This window comes from Vulpes vulpes, chromosome 3 (genome assembly GCF_048418805.1).
Source record: "Vulpes vulpes isolate BD-2025 chromosome 3, VulVul3, whole genome shotgun sequence".
NCBI lineage: Eukaryota > Metazoa > Chordata > Mammalia > Carnivora > Canidae > Vulpes > Vulpes vulpes.
Window position 1 is genome coordinate 22,090,959 of NC_132782.1, and position 22,408 is coordinate 22,113,366.

Here is a 22,408-nt window from a genome sequence, read left to right on the forward strand (position 1 = left end):
GCCTGAATATTAGCAACGCTCAGTTGGAGATCTGTGAGCTAACATTCAGCATGTACCTCTACCAAAACTGTACACACACAAAAGTGTGCTGAATAGCACAAATACATGGACGACTATATTCTCTTTTCATGTTGAAATCTTCCTTCTGAAAGAAGCATCATTGCAGTCAGATCACCTCAAAAAGTGGAAACTGTCCGTGTTCTCTGTTCTCGTCAGTACCTAACAAGTTTTATGGGGCCAGAACCTCAACTGGCATGGGTTGTTGGGCTAGGTCCAACACATCTTCTAGCACTGATTCCTTACATAATCCACCTATAGTTTGATTGGATTAATTGAAACTTGAAATACAAAGTTAATGTTCAGATCACTCATACAAGCAGCTAAGTCTAGATTTCCTTTTTAAGATCTGAGTTATAGAATAGTGCTAAGGTGATATCCAGGATGTCCAAACTAGAACTTTCAAAATATAGTTGTTATATATTAATAATGGTTAGGTGCTTTTCACTTTGGCTAAATTCTGCCTCTGAGTTTAGCTTTAGTAGTCTTCTCAGTGTACAGTCTGTTTTCATAATTTGTTTTTTAAATAAGCATGTAATCTTTGCAACCTTATAATCAAACTCATAATTCAAAAAGTTTTCCATTTAGCTAAAAAGAATTCTAACTAGCAGACCCCAGATTTCTCCCTTTTAAAACAGGACTATTTGGGACATCTAGGTGGCTCAGCAGTTGAGTGTCTAGACGCCTTTGGCTCAGGGTGTGATCGGGGTTCTGGGATCAAGACCCACATCAGGCTCCCCATGGGGAGCCTGTTTCTCCGTCTGTCTGTCTCTGCCTCTCTCTCTGAATCTCTCTTGAATAAATAAATAACATCTTTTTTAAAAAAGTAAAAATAAAAATAAATAAAACAGGACTATTTGGTAGCTCCTGTTAAGTCTCCAGACCCTAAGACCACAAAGAGTAGTTCCAAATAATTTTTGGTGACTAGGCTGGCTACCATGTCCACATTTTTCACACCCAGTGTCCTAGTACTCCCCATACATGTCTGGTCATTCATACCACAAAATACATTCTTTCTTCTAGCTGTTAGCATCCAAAGAGGACTGTTGAACATGTGATTTCAAAGATTGTCCCTAAAGGCTTCCGTTTCCTCTGTTCCAAAAGTAAATTTTTAAAAATGTACTGCATATTGTAGAATAACATAAAATACTTGTCTTACCCAATCTGTACATATATCATTAGATATTAAATTGTAAAAAGGTGAATTCCAAAAAAAAAAAAAAAGGTGAATTCCACTTTGAACTTAAAAGCGAAAAGAATTTTCCCATTAGTTTTTATAATGTTCAGCATCTAGCTGGTCTGTATTTTTTGTATCTTTCAAAAATATCCAAGACTCTTAAAAACCTGACATAAGTACTTTGGGCATCATATATTTAGAATAATTGTGAATTGTGGAGTGCAAGATCCCTGTCTTGGCTTTCTGTAGTTCTAGTGTTGGCTCTCAGACTAGGTTTATACTTCTAGAAAATCAGAAGTCAAAAGAATTTAGTTGAGTCAGTAGTCATGAATATCCCACAATGGAAAGAAGCATAAACTTCATGTGGTAAGAATGTGCATATGCCTTTTCATGAATAACTATACACACAAGGGATACTGAAATAGTCCTTGCCTACCTGTTATTTGCTATTCTTGTCCATTCTCCCCTCGTCCAATATGGCATGTTACACAAAGGACAGAGTGTCATTTCTTCCATTCCTGAAATGAGCTCTATGAATGTTTAAGCCACGACTATATATTTGTGCACATGTATGTTGCATGTATCTGGACCAGTACCGTCAAGCCAGGTTCAGATTGCCTCAGCAGTGCAAGTAGGGATGGTACCAAGGGCATTATTATTGTTGTTGTTTAGCTCTTGAATTAAAGGCTTCTACTTTGAAGTGCGATCTCTCTTTGAGATTATGGTCTTTGGTATGTTGTTTTGATTTTTGATTCATCTAAGATAGCCACAGAAAGTTCTTGAGAATTTTATGAAGACTGTTCCCAGTAATCATCTTAAATGAACGAGCATTTTTACTTAAACTGTGTTTTCTGTCTGTACACTTATCCTACAGTGTAGCTGACTTAAATTGTTAAGCAAAATTAGAAAGATTCCTAGTTGCTTTAATTATATAGGCCATGATTCCCGACCTCAGTTCAAATTCTGTTCTCACTGACAGAGAAAGCTCACAGACCTCTGCAATCAAGGGGTTAAACTATTTCATTAAATATGTTTAGAGGGGCCACAGCCATTCTGTCTGTACTGCCTTTTTTTTTTTTTTTACTTTCTAGTTCACTAATCAAATGTATGTTAGATTGATTATTGTAAAAGTATAAACCATAGAAAATTTGACAAGATAGATGTGTAAATTATCCTTCTGACAGAACTAATGATGCACTCCAAGCACCTTCTGTTTTCCAGCGCTTGGTGAGCAACTTCATTAAATATGCAGTGGCTGTTGGGTGGCTTCTCAGACGATGGTTCAGCTCCTTGTGGAATTGCATTATTACTAGAGGTGTAAAACCAGGCAGACAAGCTAGCTGTTGGGCATCCTGCTGAGGTCCTAATGTGCTCCATCTTGTTGGAGCAGTTGTTTGCAGTCTTTTCAGGACAATTACATCCATAACCACAGGACACATTCAGTGAAACTATATTACAGATAACAGTGGAGACTAGCACTGACTGCTCTTCACCCCTTTCTCCTGAGCTGCCTTAGCGTGGGTAGCTTATAATCGACTTCCTCACTCCCAAAGTAGTTGCTTTTTTTTTAATCTCTTGGAGCAAATCTGAAAATAACTCATTTGCAACTTTTTTGAGTGCTTAAAGCCATAGGCTGTGGGAGGTGAAAGACCTCATAGATTCCAATCCCTTTGAAGATGAGAAAACCAAGGCTAACAAATTGTGGTGAGTTGTCCCTTAGGGACATAGGAGGAGGACCAAGTAGAACAACTTTTAGGTGGGAGAGATCGTGTGAATAAGAATCTGTGCTGTTTGGCTTCTGGTTTTAGAGCTCTTTTAAACATTTTTTTTTTCTTTTTGAATTCAAGATTTTTTTTTTCTGCTGCCTTTCATTTTCCCCATCTTAATACCAAACTTTTTTATCTCTAGAAGCCAAGCAGAAATATTTTGTTAAGGATATCATGCTGTAATTTTAATGACAATTGGATGGTTTCCTGGAGAACTGGACACAAAAGATGGTTTGAGTTGAGCCTGAAATGGTATTTAAGGTTCCAAATGGCAGATGCTACAGTGTATCACCGCAGCCTGATAAATGAGATTGCATTTTAGAATGACAGGCTGAATGCTTTAATGAAAGGAGGTTTCCCATTTTGGTTGGCCAATTAAATCACTGTTGATGACTTTGGATCATTAATGAACATTAGTGGAAAATGACCATTTGAATTCAATTATTACAATAATATATTTGAAAAGTACTAACCACAAATAAGCCTATCTGTAAATTAAAGATTTATTCATTTTGCCACAGATAAGTTAGCATATTGCTTTGCTTTTCTTAATGCAAAGCAAGTTAAGATATCAAAATTGAGAATTTCTCTTTAGAGGTTGTTTTTTCCTTGGGTGCCCTTAAAAAGATAATTTATGCAGTGGATCATTATATTACTTCATTATTCTCAAATTAGCAAGAGCTAGAACAGAGAGGGGAACATTATACAAGGTATAAAGGTAGAAGATTAAGTTTAAAATGGATTAGGTATTTGATTTATTTAATGCCTAAAAAAATTTCTAATTCTGCAAAAACAATAGGAAGAAAATAACCATTACTTGGGAACATGTAAATTTATTTAAAATTAATATGAAAATAAAATGCAAATGAAAGTTTCATAACCAGGTTTTTTTTTTTCTTAAATACATTAGAGGCTCAGTTTTCCTAATTATTTTAAGCTTTAAAATATTTTATGGATATATATCCTGCCATGTTTGCTATAATATTCCCAACAAATTCATCTGGAGATGATGTTTTCTTTAGTTAACTTCATTTTCTCTGGACCTTTGGTGTGTTTTGGTAGTTAAGACAGGAGGGTGGGTTCTTTTGAAATGCATGTTTTTCTCATCTTGTTATTTGTAAAGTGGGCCCCCATCTCAGCCCAAGCTTCCTTCATCTCTGTTTCATAGTTTACAGAGAAAGGAGACACTGTGGAGCTCAGGCTTCCCCTGGGAATACATTGGGCTTAATGAGCTTGATAGTCTGGTGGGCTCAATAAATCAAATAAAGCAAAACATTTCTCATTTTTGAATAAAAGCATTTATCACACAGTGTTTGTTCATTCATGGTCACAAGATTGATTGGTTCCCAGCCTCATAGTGTATATTGAAGCATTTTTGATTTTGTTTTTCCAGTGGGCAAGTTACGGAAGCAGTGGCTAAAGGAAAGTATCTCTGATGTCGGCTTTGGGATGCTGAAGTCTGTCAAGGAGTATGTGGACCCCAATAACATCTTTGGAAACAAAAACCTTTTATAAATCAATTACTGTTGTTATGAAAAATGTCACTTTTTTTTTTAAAGTCTTCAACTATGGTTATACCAGTAATCAAATATATCATGGACTGTATTTCAGCAAAATTTGTTTGTTGGTTTAAAATAAGTTGTTTCATTCTGTGTTTGTTTTATTTCTACATCCATGGATTGACAGATGGTATTCCTAAATCTCTCTCATTGTAGGTGTATCAGTTTACCGCCAACTGGTTATCATTTCAAATTTTAGTCAAGGCAACACAAGGCTGCTAGTTGTTATTTCAGAGGAAGATGCTGCCAGCTGTTCTATATTGATGCTTCCCCTTGGTAATGAAGGTGGATTTTGGTGTCATCCACTGCTTATCTAGCCTCTTTTTAAAAGGACGTTTCTGGGAAGCAGGTATCTGGAGAAGGATTCCGTTGAGGAGTGATTACACATGTATGTTTTTTAAGAGTGCATTCTAGTGTGAGTAGGCCATTGAGGAGAATACTCGTGAAAGAATATAGGCAACCTGTTAACTTAGGATACCTTCGATTCTGTGAGGTGCTTGGTCTACATTTTTCTTTGAAATTAGTATATAGTTATAGAACCTTAAATCAGTCTAAAAATTATTGTTAGGGGACATGTTTTTGTTCTCCATGTTTCTGTTTCTACTGAGGTATAAGTTGTATGTGTATAACTGAGATAACCTCTTGTAATATCCTAGTTCCTTCATCATATGTTTTATGAGAAAAGCTGATTTATCACTCATTGTATGTGAAGAACAGGTTAACCTTGAAATGAATGCCTTTATTCAGCTTAAGAGTCCTAATGTTTCTGATTTCACATTCTTGTTGCTGAGATGCAGAAGCAGCTGCAACAGGAGCAGAAGAAGGAAGACTCCTTACATTTAATGTCTCCAGTTCAAAGAATTGTTTGGCTAATGAAACACAGTTATCATTTAACTATTGAATTTGAAAACCTCAAGTTTCAGTGACAATTTTTTTTTAATTAACCCAAACATGATAAATTTTCAAATAAAAGTAAAGTTTCCATTTCGTTTTTAATACTGATTTAACACCTTGTTTGAATTACTGGTTTAACCTAAATTTTGAAAAAATGGATTAATACACATACCATAATCAAAAGTTTGAAATATCCTATTTCTTAAATAATAGGGAAAACATGAATCACATTGAGCGAACATTTTTACATTCAAACCTGGATATTAAAATAAGTGAAATGATTACTTTGAATCACTGTCTGTCAAGGTTCATGATTCACATTTTGGGATGGATTCTTTTCTTAATATAATACCTAACTTTTGATAATTTTCTAAAAATTAATATTTGATCAGATAATGTAAATCAAAATACAGACAATCCTTTAAAAGGACACACTGTCTGTCTATGTCAACAGCTCCAAAGTATTTTTGGGCAGTTTGATACCTTTTATATCTGAAGAATACTTAACCAGAAAAGTGAAAATTTAAATTGACAAAATGGTATTTTTAAGACTTCAAAATGATCAACAATTTTTAATAAAATTGGCCTCAAAATAATAAACTTAAAATCTGTAAGCAAATCAAAATTAAATATCAGTTTAACAACAAAAACTAAATATTTGTTAGAAGCTGCCTCTCTTTTGGTAATTTATTTTTAATTATAAAATTTCAGCAGATCTTAGCTTTAAAAGCCCTTAATATTTGAAATAGTTGGATGCTTGATGAGGAAATTATACTTGCCTCTAGAATTATAAAAATCTCAGCTTTATAAAATGCATCTATCTATTAATGAAGGTAATTTCTCTAACTGATGATCAAAATGTAAAATTTAATACAGTACTAGTATCTCACTGGAGTGTATACATGTTTCTGAGTAATTTTTTAAATAAAATTTACAGATTCATAAGAAGATCCATTCCTTTGCACGTGATTGTTATAACATTCTTTCCCAGGGAGTTCAGATTTCAACAACCTCAGAAATCTGTATTTGGTATTAGGAAACTATAAATGTCACAACTGAAAATTGTTGTGTTCACTGTTCTACATGAACCTTACGGAAATTAGTGATTTATGTCTTTGTTTTTCTTCTTCCATGTATGCAGGACTCCCAATCTTGATTTTATAGGGATGACTACATTCTGTTGTTGGAATCATTTCTACAGGGATTATTTTGAAACACATGAACACTCATCAGTGCTGTGCTGTTTCACTCTGATTTAGTAAATCAGAAAGCCTCTTCCCCACTTTCTCTCACACTTGCTTCTGAGAGGTACCTTTGGCATGTACCTAGTTTCTGTGGAGAGCTGAGTTCTTGATTATGCACAGAAGCACTTAAACCTTGCCTCATATTTCTGAAATATCTGGAAATGGCTTCATAAAAGTTAAAGCCTAGAGTACATTGTTTATGTGAGGCTTTTAAACTCACTTTGAATAAGTTTGTTTAAAATTTTAAAAGCTCATAACCTATTTGGTTTTTAGTACAGCATAAACATTGACTTGTCTTTCTGAAGTTAGTCATATTTCTAGTATTTGTTAATGTCACATTTGGGTTGAGGTTTTAGTGGGACTAGGAACTTGCTGCTAGTGAGAAGTGGCATTGAATACTAAAGACTCAATATGAACAGGCTTTATTGACCCTTAGAGAAACTGTTGCCTTAATGTTTGGTGCAAAATACAGTGCATAAGCGAATTTCATCTTATACTGAGTAACTTGAGCTTTTTTTTAGTTTAGTAAGAATTGTAGAAGCCACGTGTTTATTGTGCCCAGCATTTTACCACAAAGAAAGAAGATTGAATTCTTTTCTCTTCAGAAGGATTGGAAGTTTACTTCCTAAATGCTTACATATTACAGTACTATTATTTAAAGAGTTATTTATGAAGCTGGAAGCCTTCTAGTACACATAGTTGTGTTGACATATTTTGGAAAACAAAAGCGCAATAAAGGATGAGCTTCCATCAGTGGGTATCCTGTGTCAGATACAGATGGTTGCAAGGAAACCTGGTTTTCAGGATATTCTCTTAGTAACTGCTAAGTCCTAGCTTACATTTTTGAAAATGCCTTTCTGCATGCTGGCTCCAGAGATTTTTCTTTGTCATTTTCTTTTATAGCTACAACTCTTAACCATAGCTGATCAAAGAAGCCCTGTAGGTCCAAGCTGAAGTGTATAAACTTAGCTGTTCACATGGGGCTGGGTTTGGTTGAGCATCTATTTATATAAACGTAGGATACAAATGGTTATTTATTATGGATTGATTCACAAACTGCATGGGCTGGCACTTGAAGCAGCCAAAATGGAATGCTGTGGAAAGTGTCTCTACGTTTTAAGAAACACTGAGATAGGCATCAAGGACAGCTTTAATAGCTTTTTGTTTACCTGTTAATCTTTGGCGACTTTGATTTTAATTAGGGTTTAGCTCATGGTGGGAGAAAAGCTGAAAATAAAAAGTGCTAGTTTTGGACTGAAGAATCCAGAATCACCTTTGGCTTTATGAGTTAGGAAAGCGTGGCTTTGCTCAAGGCTCCACATGAACCATGTGTCAATATATTCATTGAATTCTTAATAATTTCAGTGTCCTGAAAAGGAAATAATGTATACATTGATGCTGAAATGCAGAAAATGTAAGAGTTTTTAAAAATATTGAATCGAGTGTCTGCTAAGAAAGATATAAGTTGCTAAGCTTTCTGCTTCCTAAACCACGCTGTTTGTCTTTAGTGTGGAATTTGTAAAAACTATTTGTAACATCAACAGGTTATAGAAACCTATATTATTAATAAAATGCACCCAGGTCTAAGAGCTTTTGTTTTCTTCAAAGGGAGTGGGAAGCTCTTTGTTCTGTTTGCATATGGGTTTTTCTTTTATTTTTTCATCTTCATATTTCTGCCGATTTGAAAACAAAATTTTATAATTTTATTAATGAAGCATAATCAAGTCCCTTTAAAATATGGCTAGTTAGATTTTATCACTCTAATTATTTTTTAAATAAATGTTATATTCCTAGGAGGTGTTTATCTCCTCTGAGCCTGAAGCATTTCCTTTGAACCTAGGAAGATCCTCAGAGAATGAGCACTGCGCTCTTAACCACAGCAATTCCTTAACAAATGTGAGTAAGGACCACTGATATATTGAACACTCAAGCCAAAGAACCATCACAGAATAAAGTAACTTTAGTTCTGTGAACATGAAAAGATTTCTTTTTTGGTTCCTGAAGGAAACTGTTTTATACTTTTTTTTCCCCACAAGGAAGAAAAATAATACATCACGCATCATTAAGAACATTTTTCAGAGACTCAACTTCCAAATCTAAAAGGGAGAGAGAAGGAAAAAAAAATAGTGTGGATTTCTAAGCAACACGTATACCTGTTTTCAGGCATCTTATTGTTAGCAGTGTTTTTCATGAACAACATGAGCACCCTGTGAAACCTGTTGTTTAACCCTTAAGGTAATCATGTTCACATTATCCATAAAGGACATGAAATGCTTGTACTGGTATACAGTTTCTATAAATAATTATTTTTTTGGGCCTCATAAAGAATATCCCCAAAAGTTCACAGTGCCTTGTTGGGATTTTTTTTTTTTTCCATGAAATAGCCATTGTTTAAAATGAGAGGGAGAGGATAAATAAGTCTTTAAAGACTGGGATTGTTTAGTAGTTCAGGGCTTGTCCTCTTCAAGAATATGTCAGGAATTAAGCAGTTCTATTCAGAAACATGGAAAATCCTTTCTACAGTGTGGGTTTGGATCACCTATTCTAGTCTGTTTCACTAATGATATTGTGGACCTGTACTGCATATATGCGTTCAGTCGATAGAATTTATATGTACTTTCATTCTTAGATTTTCATTCCTACTGTCCCAACTTAGTAGCCCTAAGATGTGGCTTCGTGGATGTGGCCTATTCACTCAGTCCCTGAGACACCCACTACATGCTTTTGGATATTAGCTCACACAGCTCCCTGAGGAGCGCAGGGCCTGTGGGGGGTGGGGGGGCTCTAGTCCTTATATTGTGTGTCAGTCTTTTTTTCTGTGATGGTGCCTTCAGAATAAAGAGTATTTCTGTTCCTGGACAATGATAAGTCTTATGAGAAATATATGTGGATTATATTTCTTAATTTTTGTCCTTTTTTTGCTAAGCCTGTGAAATACTTTGGCTCCGATACAACTTGACTTGAATAATATCTTATCCCGAGTCTTCCTCCAAGGCAGTACATATTCCTGCCAGTACTGTAGTAATCTTTTGGGAACTACATGTGGGTAAGCTCTTGTATGTAAGCCATTTTATTGCTGTAACTAATGCATACAATTTACATTTGTAGTTTAAACGTTGCTGTGTTAGCGGGAAGGGAAATTCCTGAGGGATTTCAGCACAGCTTGTGAGTTCAGACTGAGCCATACTGTTCTCTACAAGGGCTCAAAACATAGTCTATGTGTGTGCTTTCGGTGTGCGTTTGGATTCGCCTTTGATTGCTTTTCTGATACTGTACTGTTCTATAAGCAAATGCCCATGTGTGATTTTTAAGATGTGCTGGGAAGAAATAAAACAATATCAAAACCATTGTTATGGATATTGTTGCTTATTTCATATTGATTTCACTTAACCTTTGTTGGCAGCATCATGCTGTACTGACAGAATGGATAAAATATAGTCTCTACCCATGAGTAGCCTATTAGTGAAGGATGTGTGCACAGATACTGATTTTGTCCCTGCCCGTGACTCCTGTACTAGAGGGAAGATTGCAGTTTTCTGGGCTCTGAAATGACTGAGGATCAAGCCTGTTGAGCTTAATCTTACTTGGGACATTTCACATAATCACTTACCTCACTAAGACTTCAGCTCTTAATTAAAGTTTTCTTCCTTGGTTCATATAAGCTTAGACTGAATGAACCTTAGAAATCCTCTCATCTTACCTTTTCCTAAACATAATTGTCTAATTTCCCGTATACCCCAGGCCACAGATAATGAGTTTTCCTGAACATTTGCTGTGACCAAATGGGAATTTATTGCCTTTCCAGGAAGCCTTTTCCAACTTGAAATCCTCAGGTATTAAGAGGTTTTTGCTTATTAGACTGAAACCCATCTTCCTCTTCTATTCATTGGTGTAACCTTTGTCTCTTAGTCATAAAGAATTGTCCAGTTGCTCTATTGAAGACAGGCTCTTCCAGTGCTTAAAGGCAACTCATATCCTCCCACATCTTCTCCGGTTAGCCTTTGCTCCTGTGAGTTCTAGACCCTTCACCATCCCAGTCTCTCTTCACACATATGCTTCTGATTTTTTTTTCTTTTAAGATTTATTTATTTTCGAGGTGGGGGAGAGGCAAAGAGAGAGGCTGAAAGAGTCCCAAGCAGACTCTGAGCAGCCTGACACAGGGCTCAATCTCACAACCCTTAGATCATGACCTGAGCCAAAACCAAGAGTTGGTGCTTAATCGACTGTGCCACCAGGTGCCCCAAAATTTTAATTCACTTTTAAATTTTAATTTAAAAAATTTTTTAAGAGAGAGAGAGAGTGCACATGCACTAGAGCAAGCAGGGGAGGGGGCAGAGAGAGTATCTCAGACAGTTCCACACTGATTGGGGCTGGATCCCATGACCCTTGAGATGACCTGAGCTGAAATCAAGAGTTGGATGTTCAACCAGCTGAGCCACCCAGGCATCCCCTCTTTGGTGTTCTTGAAGTGAGGTGTCTAGGCCTGAATGTGCCATAGTACCAATGATTTCCTTATTGGAGTCACTAATGAATGCATTTTTTTTTTATGGACATTCCACTGTCATCTCACACTGAATTTAAATTTAACAAAGCTTGTCTTTTCTGCATATGCTGTTTTGGCCACATCTCCCTGGAGTCTGATTTTTTTAAAGTCCCATTACCTGTATTTATCCTTACTAAAATTTGTATCTTGCTGGATTTAATTCTAGAGTTTCAAAATTTTAGAATCTTGACTCATCCAGAATATTTTTTTTCCGTTCTGTTTTGGGTCCTAATAGAAGTGAGACATGTATATGTCTGGACTCTCTTGCAAGTAATGGCATAGAGCTCTAGTACACAACGGTTTGTCCAATAACACATCCATGAAAGAGCATTCAGGGCTCAGGCAGCTATTCCACTTGACATGCTGTTGTCCACTTTACATTTTGTCCACAAATAGGCATTTTTCCCCCCAGTGAGTAAATTATTTCAGACAAACATTAAACATGCAATAAATGTACTTAACGTTGTAAGCTGCCAGACTGAGATCCTTTGACGAAGCTTGATCAAGTTTCCTGTGCCACCCCATCAGAAAGGCAAGTGAGGTCCTTGTGTCATCCCATCTATTTTTCCTGTGTTTGGCCTCAGGGGCATGTCTCATTTTCAGTATACTCAAACCCATTCTCTGATGTGATGTTGATTTGGTCTAGTATTGGCTCATGGACAACCTCTCACATCCATTCTTACATAGTTCTGTCACATCTTTCATACCTCATTGTATCCACATTACACCTGAGAAGATAGTCCTTAAAAATTAAAATTTTAGGGATGCCTAGGTGGCTCAGCAGTTGAGTGTCTGCCTTCAGCCCAGGGCATGATCCCAGGGTGCTGGGATTGAGTCCCACATGGGGCTCCCTGCAAGGAGCCTGCTTCTCCCTCTGCCTGTGTCTCTGCTTCTCTCTCTCTCTCATAAATAAATAAAACCTATAAAAAAAAAAAAAGGCGGTAGCTGAGAGCACAGCTTTGAGCTGGACCACTGAGTTTTTGGTCCCTGCTTTGCCACTTAATGAAAAAAATTAAAATTTTGTCACTAAACTGTAAAATAAGAGAGGATGAAGTTCCAAAGTATAAGAACACAATGGAACACAATGGAAAGAGTTCTATTCTGGAATTTTGTTTGTGCTCCATTTTTCTCTACCAACTACAAGTCACTCTATTTGGACCTAATTTCTTTCATAAAATGAAAATCTCTAAGGTCCCTTCTGACTTGGTCTCAGTGATTCTGATTAAGTCTAGATATTTTTGCTGAATACTACCCTAGAAATGATTATTGCATTAATAATTTACTTTTTAATTCATCGTTTATTAGCCACTGTGCTGAGATTTAACTCTAGACCAGAGGTAATGATTATTACAACAATCCTGAGAAATGAGTGATATCCTCACTCACTTTTTTTTTTTTCTTTTTTTTTTTACTGGTAAAATAACTGAAGTTTAGTGAAGTCAAGTAACATCGACTTAGTAGCTGGCAAGTGGTGGTGTTGGGATATGACTAAATCCAGTGCCTCTGCTGGCAGCTTCACTGCTCCAGGCTGTTTGTACTGGGTATCTGTGATATATACAAAATTTCTGCTTTTAAAGCAGATTATTGGTCATTGCCCTCTACTAAAGGGCACAAGTAAGGAAATGAAGTCTTTTCAAGCTACAAAATGGAAGCCACTGTCTTCTTGACCTTACACCATAGAAAATACAGGATGCCTTTTGTCTCAAATGCTGTCTTGCTCTGTAAATGTTTAATCCAGAAGGTCTTATATTGGTGTCTATAGGTTTAATATGAAACTTACAAAGGAACTTAATTTGCATTTTTATAACTTTAATACTGTATTCCTTTGAGCTGCACTTAAAAATGTAAGAATACCTGTTTCTGTAAGTTATATATCTTTCCATAGAGAGACTGGAAACTATTAAGATTAAGGAAATGTTCTATTGTAATTAGAGCCCATTTATGGGAAGTCACACAGTTCCTTAAAACTGCTGATTTAAGAATTAAAGTTGCTGCTGAAGGATTTGAGCTACACTGCAAAAGTTATATATATCTTATAGCTAGAATGAAAGTTTAAGTTTAGAATCTGATGGTTACAGTTATGGTACTTCTGTGGTTGGACAACCAAGAATCCAGAGTTACCGGCTCTTCATGAAGTGTTCTGTTTAAGTAATACTGTGGGTACAGCCCAATAAGTGAATACAAAAAAGCCCAAGTGTCACTCTAGTCCCAGTGGTAAGGCAACAAAGAATAAGAGGCAGTTAGTGAACGGTAGATAATGAGCTGCAATTCCCACCAGCTCCACCAGGAGTTTACTTAGTGTGTCAGAATACTGTCAAGAAACTAGTCTCCCAGGTGTTTCTAGATCACTTATAGTCACTAAGAAAAAGACTAAAGAACCTAAGACAAAAACATATTCAGAAATGCTGGTGTTGAAAGGTTTCACTTTGGTGATACTATCCTTTTAAAATTATGTAGTTTAGATACCTGGACAGACTTCCAGCACTGCTAACCCTCTGTGTGCCAGTGTGGAAATAAGCCCAAGCAAAGATTATAGGACACGAGGGTCAGAAAGTTATTCCCTTAAACCTTCTGCTTCAAGCCATTTACCTACCCTTTCTTATCTCACATTTTCTAGTATTTTATCTATTTGGGCATCACAAATTGCTATAATCTGTAGGCGAGCTTATCACTGGCAGGTCTATATGGATTCCATCTGAGATGTTCTTCTGAGGTTTGAGAGGCCATCCCTATGTATTCCTATATCACCCTGCAGGAAGAGAATGTGATCTATGATTTCACTGCCCAGTGACCCTCCACCTCCTATCCCCACAGTTCTCCCAGTTTCCAGTTTTCTGCTTCTTATGAAGGGGTCAGAGGTAGTCACTCTATATCTGACCTCACAGATGGGGTTAGTGTGAACATTTGTGCCACAGCTGAGGCCAAATTCAAAGAAGGGCTGTGAGGAGGAATGGGAATCCTTTGGCAGGCAGTCATGTCACTGATCAAAGGAGTCTGCTGGTTGTCCTGCATGGGAAGATCACATTCTTATTCATGTCTGGGAAAATGGAAATAACTACTTGTGTGCAAACACAAGGCTTATATTCTGAAAACGTGGAGATGGGGGGTTGACTAGGATTATAAGATACTAGATTTAATATTTGATCCCTTTAAAATGTAACATGGGACATAAGAAAAAGGAGTAAAAGCTTTAGAAATACATGTAATTTTTTTTTTGTCAAAAAAAGTGCTTTTAGCATGGAATACATAATGTTGTAGGAGCACAAAACAAAGCTTTTCATCAGAGCCTTAGGGATGAAAGCTTTCAGTCAAATGTAAAAATATAGAGTTAAAGTCATTGTTTGTTAGTGTCATAGTATCGATAAGCAGAGCTAAGTACTTCTGAAGGTGAGTTTGAAAGAAATATATCCTAAAAATAAAGGGCAGTAAGAGTCTGAAGAGTCTGAAGAGTTAGGAATATCCTCACGCTTCTCAGTCTTCTCCAATATTCAGAAGACTGGACAGCTTTGTAGGTGTGGTTCAAGAGTCTTTGTTGTTGCCAGGCAGCAGTCTGTCAATCTGAGGGGATGCCTCCCCAGAGAGCTTGGGTAAGGAAGGGGACAAATGCCGTGATTGACCTTTATTCCTTTACTCAGTGGTAGGAGCAGTCAGGATTTCCTGATTCATTACTAACCAGGAAATCCCAGCTGCCCAGCGGCAAGGGGTTAAAAACTATTCTGAAAAGCTTTTTATGTTCTGGAAAGCTGAATTACACATACATGCAAACCACAAACACATAGCACCTGGATAAATAAAATGTGGCTGCATAAAGGCCAGGGTATTTGCAAAAGGGAATCTGGAAAACATTTGCTTTTGGGTGGGTACACTTTATGTTTTGTTTTGTTTTTAAGAAAAAAAAAATAGAGGAAATGTGCAAAAACATCAGAAATTTTAACATGGCTGTTGAAATGAGATTTCAGGTCATTTATTGTCCAAATCTTAAGGAGCTATGGAGATCGAGAGGGGCCATAGAGCTACTGCACAAAGCAGCAGCAACACTTTTATTTAGTACAAAAGTTGCTAAATGAAGACCATTTCCCACAGATAGAATTTGTGCTGTCAGATACACTGAAGAGGTCATTAAGCATCAACAGTCCTCCAAACATGGGATCAAACAACTATGGTAAGTGGTATCAGCATACATAATTAAGATTTAAAATGCTCATGAACTGAAAACCATTGGACTTCATTGTAAGCCAAATTTTCTGATAGATCTATTAGAATTTGAACACCCAGAAGGTCATGCTACAGAGGATTTGTGCTGCGCATACCCGGTCTAGGTACCTACATGCCCAAGTGATTTCTTTTTGAAGGAAAAAACCATCCTCTCATTATGTCAGGCGTTCACTATCAGTTGAAAGCTATCAGACCATACCATGAGAAACTGGTAGTTTTGTAGGTCAATAACTTTCAAGATCAGCAATTTCATATCATTCAACCTAATACTTTTTTTTTTTTTTCTGAGCCAGGTTAAATTGGAGTTGACAGTTACATTTATGGGTAGAGAAGGAGTAAGTGAACAAACAGTAAAGCTCATATATGGTTCAGAAAAAAAAAATGCCTAAGCAGAATGAGTGGAGTTCTCCTTGGGAATGTTGGGAGTGTGAAACTAGCATTATGAACCTACCAGATAAGGTTTCAGAACCTTTAATCTGTTACAGAGGCAGGAAAGAAGTTTGGTGGGGTCATGGCAATAGTGTAGATTTTTCCTTACCAAAGAGGCTACAACACAGAAAAACTCCAACAGTAACCTAAGTAGGTAGGAATTAAGAACTAAGTTTTCAGGGTACTTCTGCTATTAGTCACTATTTAGAGATAAATGAGAGCAGTTATGAAAAACGTAACAAAATATCTTGTTCATATGTACACGTTATTAACAAGTGGAACAAAAGAAAACTAAAGTTGTTTCTTCAGCAATTGTTTATTGTCTCTATAGTACCATAATATTAAGGGCACAAGATATCCCTCTAAATTTGTACATTAAAAAAAAAAAAAAAAAAAAAAAAAAAAACAGAAAAAGAAACCCAAACATTTATCACCTAAGGAATTTTGGTTACAGAAACTGTTACATCTATATTGAAAAACCCTGCCAAAACATCTTAAACTCTATGCAAAATGCGTGTATATTCCAAATTAAAGAGTAAATTGTGAGAAAGGAACACACAATCCCTAAAACTTAACAGTAAAAGCCTAGAAATCCTACATGTTAACTGCTCTGTTCTGGGTTTGATAGTGCCAAGCCCCTGGAAATTATAATCCATGTGCAGGGGACTCTAAATACAACCAGACACATGATAACAAAGGAGAAGAAAAAGGTACTACAAGTTCTAACAAACACAGAGTCCCAATGAGTTTTGATTTTTCATATATTATTCTAGGTGTCAAAAGTTACAGTAAGATTATTTAATCTAATTAATATGACTTTTAAACTATACAGTTTAACATGTGACAAATGTAAAGATGCTAAATATAAATATCTATAGCTAAATATAGATAAAACCACAAAATATATATAAAGGTATTATGATAAAAGATATTCTATCAGACATAACTATATATTCCATCCTATAATCTCATAAATCAAAGCCTTTAACTGTCTGGACTCGTATGTGACTGTATTCTTTCCAGTGTGCATTCTTTCTTCTTCCAGGGGTTGTTCAATAACAGCAGGTATGTTTCTGCCATAAAGTTCACATTGTTCTAGAAACTGGACACATTCTTGAATAACACTGTCACGGAGCATGATCGTATGTTTTGACATGTTTTCTAATAAGGACAGGAAGCATCTTTTGGCATAATACCAGGTGTCAGTTCCCAGTTTCTTATGATAAGGTTCCAGGCTTTTGATAACCCGAGAGATACCAAAGTCATAATTTCCTTTGGCACAATAGAGTGTCCCTATCACCAAATTCACAATGCAGAGATGGTAGATTTTCTTATCGGGGTCATCATAGGATAGCTGCTCTTCCTCCTCAATCTTTCTCATCAACTCCTCAGCTTCTTCATTCTGACTGGTCATAATGTATGAAACACACAGGTTAGCCAGCACGATAGCACTGACGTTCAAGATGTTGTCATAATGCTTCTTGACTATGGGCTCATAGAAACCGATGGCTTCTTTGTATTTGTTTTCCTGCATGAACAGGACGTGAGCCACGTTCAGCTTCCACACATCGTGGTCATTACAGAATTCCACAGATTTGCGGAAGATCTTTTCCACCATTGGATAATTCTCAAGGTTCCAGTAGATCTTTGCCTGGGCCATCAACACGGGGATGTACTTCTCCAGGGTGTCGTCATACTCATTCACTGCCTTCTTGACAGCTTCGTCGTCTCTATTGTGTCTTGCTTCCTGTACTTGGATGGTGAGTCTCCGGAGCTGTTCGGTCAGCATCCCTGCCAGCCCGTCAAGCTTAACGAAAGCCTCTTCCGGAGCCGTCTGGCAGGTGATCATGGCATCCAAGAAGTCATAGAGATAGGGGGTGAGGAGCCTGTAGGTCAAATGGGCATTCTCTGCCAGGACATCGGCCGCCAGGTCAAAATACTCATACTTACAGTAGAGCAGCAGCAGGTTGCCAAAGGTCTCTGGGGGGAAGGGGTTCTGCTGGAGCAGAAACTGTAGCTTTTCAAACCCTTCCGTAGGCCTGGTGTCCATGTTCATCAGCGCCTGGTTGTGCAGGGTCACGGGGTCTAACTCTTCTTCTGCCCTCGGTGGCATGTCCGTGAGGGCCTCCTGGGCCGCCTCATAGTTTCTCAGTTGGTACTCTATGGCGGCCTTGAGGTTGAAGGCCTCGACCAGGGCGGTCTGGTGAAGCACTAAGGTGTTGCCAACGCTTCGGACATCAATGCCCTCGGTGGTCATGCCCACCCCGAGCTCTGGGTGCTGGCGGATGCCACGCTCGATGATGTCTGCGATGTACTTGAGCGCCGGGGCGTACTGCCGGCGGCTGTAATAGGCCAAGGCCAGGTTGTAGGACAGGTCGGGCCGGTAGCCCGAGGCCTGCAGCGCCGCGAAGAACTTGGAGCACGCGGCTTCGTACTGTCCCTCCTTGTAGAGCAAACAGCCCAGGTTGACCTGGCCGTCGGGCTCGCCGTCGGCCCCGCTGTCGTCCCCGCCTTCGGCGCTCAGCAGCTGCTCCACCAGGCTCTTGGCCCCGGGCAGGTCGCCCTCGCTGTACTTGATGGCGGCCTGCAGGCGGAGGACCCGGCCGTGGTAGGCGGGGTTGTCCAGCAGCAGGAAGGCCACGCGGGTGGCCTCCGGGTACAGGCAGGCCTTGTACAGGGCCTGGGCCTGGTACAGGCGGTACTGCTCGAGCTCCGGGTGCAGCTGGCCCAGCTGCTCATAGCACTCGGCGGCCAGCGCGAACTCCTGCAGGCGGTAGTAGCAGTAGCCGAGCAGCGACAGGCCGGCGCGGCTCCTCGGGCTCCGCTGCAGCTCGGCGCCCAGCAGCTGCACCGCCTCGGCGTAGCGGGCGTCGCGGAGCAGCCGGTACACGACGGCGGTGAACTCGCCATCGGGGACGTGCGCGCCGCCCAGCCCGGCCATGCCCGCCGCCGCGGCGTTGGGGCGCGCTGGTTGCCACGGCAACCGGCCGCCCGGAAACGAAAGGCGCAAAGGATACTGCAGTTTTTTTGTGTTGCTTTCCCCCCCACTCCTAAAGTCGCTTTGCAGGGGTAAGACCAGACAAGGGTTAGAACGGAGTCACTAACGCGAGGGTCTCATATACGGCCTGTCCCCAAGACTCCGGAGCGTGAGCGGCGTTAGCAAAGAAAAAACTCCCCCGGGCCCGTCAGTACCGAACCCCACTTCCGGTCATGCGCGGGCGCGTCGCGCGGCAGCCGCGGGCGTATTGCATGCCGGGAGGAGTAGTCTCCGCCGGGCGGCCGCACCTTAGTCAGGAGGTGAGGGAGCGCTTACCTTTTCTTTCGTTAGGGTTTGCACACTTGGCAGTTCATCTCCCTTGATCCTCCAGACTTCTCTACCGTGTAAGGACCGTGGAAAAACCGATGGCCGAGTCTTTTCCAAGGTGGGGTGGGGATAAAAGTGCGGCCCAAAGTGTCCCTGCACCGTTGCTCTTCTCACTCTCCAAACCTACTTTGTGTGTGACAGAGAAACAGGCCATCAGCCTGCACTTGTCAGGCTTTTAATATTTCTGGATATCACTGAATTGTTTTTTGGACATCACTGATAGGAACTGGATTTACTTTCAGTTAAAAGAAACTTTCCTACACTTTAATTTTTTCCCCACCTCAGATTCTTAGTTTGAAGATCTCTGGAAATTTGCTCCTGTACCAAAAAAAAAAAAAAAAAGAAAGAAAGAAAGAGCCCTGGATTTTCTTTTGTTCCTTTGTCATGTATTTGGAATAGATGCTCTAGAGTCCATGTTACTACCTCAGGGCTTTTTTCATAGAAATACTTTTGAATTCAAAGATTTATTTATTTTTATTTATGATAGACACAGAGAGAAAGAGAGAGGCAGAGACACAGGAGGAGGGAGAAGCAGGCTCCATGCCGGGAGCCCGACGTGGGACTCGATCCCTGGACCCCAGGATCGCACCCTGGGTCAAAGGCAGGCTCCAAACCGCTGAGCCACCCAGGGATCCCCAACTTTTGAATTTAATATTGCCCCTCATGGGACAGTGGAAAAGTAGGGATAATTATCTTATAAAATTATAATGAATTACTAGTAAAAAAAGATACCCATAGTTTAGACTGATGTGGAGACAGTTTAATTTGTGAGAGATGAATATAATATTCAGTCAGTGGGACGCATACCTTCGTCCCAGGGCGTGACCCCAGCTGGAGCTCCCTGGTCGAGCCTGCTCCTCCCTCTGCCTGTGTCTCTGCTTCTCTCTGTCTCTTATGAATGAATAAATAAAATCTTAAAAAGAACAAACCCAAAAACTGACTTATCCCAGTGAGGCAGCAGCAGCTCATTTTTGTTTGTTTGTTTGTTCGTTTGTTTTTTAACAGCAGTTCTTAAGATAATAAAATTAGCTGTAATTTATGGGGTGCCTGGGTGGCTCAGGTGGTCGGGTGTGGGCTTCTGATTTCAGCTCAGATAATGATCTTGGAGTTATGGGATAGAACCCCATGGTGGGCTCCACACTGGGTGTGGAGCCTGCTTGAGAGCCATCCGCTCCCTTGCTCCTTCTCTAAAAGAAAAAAAAATTAGCTATAATTTATGAATATCATATGCAGTGCCTCTGCCGGAGCCCTGGCATAAGGGGGTTTTCTTTCATAGTGTTCCACAGTCTTTCAGATTGCCATTCACCTCCCTACAATCCAAGATAAACAGTCCAGGCAGAAGCATGTCTTCGCTAATATAATGAAAGACTTTAGTGTAAACCCCTTATCTGCCTCAGTACTGTTGCAGCCCACAAGAGTTCTCTATAAATACATTTTGGAGCAACATCAACCATGGTACAGGGCCCTCTGTTATTTACACAGATTATCTCTAAACTCCTGCCTTCTGCAAATTAGATAAAGAAAAGAAACAGCTGAACTATGATGATATCCAAAAGCTAAGTTATTAGGAAAGAGAGGCTGTTGAATTAACTCAACGTATGTATTACCTAAGGGCCCAATTTTGAGGGAATACTAGTGCCTTTTTTTTTGGTTGTTATTTTTCCCATTAAAACAACCACCTTGGTTTGGGCAGTAAAATCTGGACTTCCTAGCCTGAGCAGCTGGTAGCAGATGTAAGGAAGTGATTGCTGGGTGGCAGTGTAGTTCCTAGTCACCTGTTAAAGCTAAAAAGAGATTTCGGTAAGGCATCTGGATTCTGTAGTACCAAGCCACTGACTTCATGTACTTATGCATTCTTTTCCCTTGCTGAGAAGTTTGCCAAACTTGTGTTCTAGATGGGACCAGACGAGGAGCCTTTCACTGCTTGAATACTGACAGAAGGAGAGACTGCACTTCCATTTCAGAGGAAGCGAGGGGGGCTCTGGGCCATTCAGAACTCCCTGAGAAAGCAGCAGAGAAAGACCACTATATAACCCTATTCAAAAGCTTCTTCCAACCCAATGTCTGGCTGCAGCCTTATCTGGTCTTCAACCAAAAGAGGTACATGGTTTGTGGGATGCTAACTTGTGTGGCTGAATAATCACAAAATAGGGTATCTTCTCCTTTATGACTGCCTGATTGACACTCACTTCTTGGAAAGAAATTATTATCCAAAGGGCTCAATATTTTAAAATCCTACTGTACTTTAAATGCGTATGTATTAAGCTGTTACCTTTGGTAATTTGCTTTTAAATCAAGGCAAAATGACAGAACATGGAGATGGGAAATTGCCTTTCATATCTCTTAGTCTGTTTTCGAGTTGTATCATGAAAGCATTCACCGTCAAATGGCTTTTTGGATATATATGAAAAATGGGTTATCTGCTTTGCCCCAAGTTTCCCTGATCCCTTCAGGCATCAGTTGGGGTCCCCTCTTTGTGTTGTTACCCGTCTGTGGGTGTGGCAGCTGAGGGGGGCAGGAGGGAGGCTGCTGTGTGTCTTTACCCTTGTTTCATGTGCTACTGTTCCTGAGGCCTGACTTGAAAAAAGCAGGACATTCGGTTTAGACAGATGGAGGGCAGGGTCATTTTCAAAATGAAATGAGTGCACAAATCACACTGTGAAATTGGCATGACCATCACTGCTGCTGTGATAGACTGACTTTTATTTAGTCTCTGATAGGCAGTTGGGGAATACATTAGTATTGGGAGGGTGCAGTGGTGAAAGAAGGCCCTTTAATTAATGATAGAAATTCTGGAAAATGATAAATGGGGTGGAATATTATAAACTATCATAAAGGATCATTTTGTTTCCAACAAAATCTTGGAAAGCTGGAACATGTATCAAAAAGTAAGTGTATTGTACCATTCCTAGCAATAAGAAAGCATTTGGTGGTTACAATAAAATGATTTACTGCCTTATTGAAGGATTTAGCTTTTGAGAAAATGATGTTGGACTCAAGGTGGATTTTTCTGCATAAGCAGAGGCATGTTTACCATATAGAAGAATTTCATTTAGGCAAAATGTGTAGGAGCTAAAAGCGTGACATTTTGGTTCTTCATATGCTTGTGTTTCTGCCTGCCAAAATGTGAGATGATCAAATCCCATCGATGTTCTATTTG

General features: G+C 39.2%; 2 protein-coding genes across 2 annotated transcripts in view; one reads left to right on the forward strand and one right to left on the reverse strand.

Annotated features, from left to right (window-relative positions):
* AGPS (alkylglycerone phosphate synthase) overlaps positions 1–10,044 on the forward strand; it is a 131,529-nt gene extending 121,485 nt beyond the window's left edge. Inside the window, exon 20 of the mRNA XM_072752024.1 lies at positions 4,394–10,044. Within this exon, the coding sequence (XP_072608125.1) occupies positions 4,394–4,515 (122 nt within the window). The 3' untranslated portion in view covers positions 4,516–10,044. The remainder of the gene's footprint in view (positions 1–4,393) is intronic.
* A 6,137-nt stretch (positions 10,045–16,181) lies between these two features.
* On the reverse strand, positions 16,182–19,105 carry IFT70B (intraflagellar transport 70B). Its single transcript, XM_025993972.2, has one exon. The coding sequence runs from the start codon at positions 18,823–18,825 to the stop codon at positions 16,831–16,833; it is 1,995 nt and encodes a 664-aa protein (XP_025849757.2). The 5' UTR covers positions 18,826–19,105; the 3' UTR covers positions 16,182–16,830.
* Positions 19,106–22,408: the final 3,303 nt, after the last annotated feature.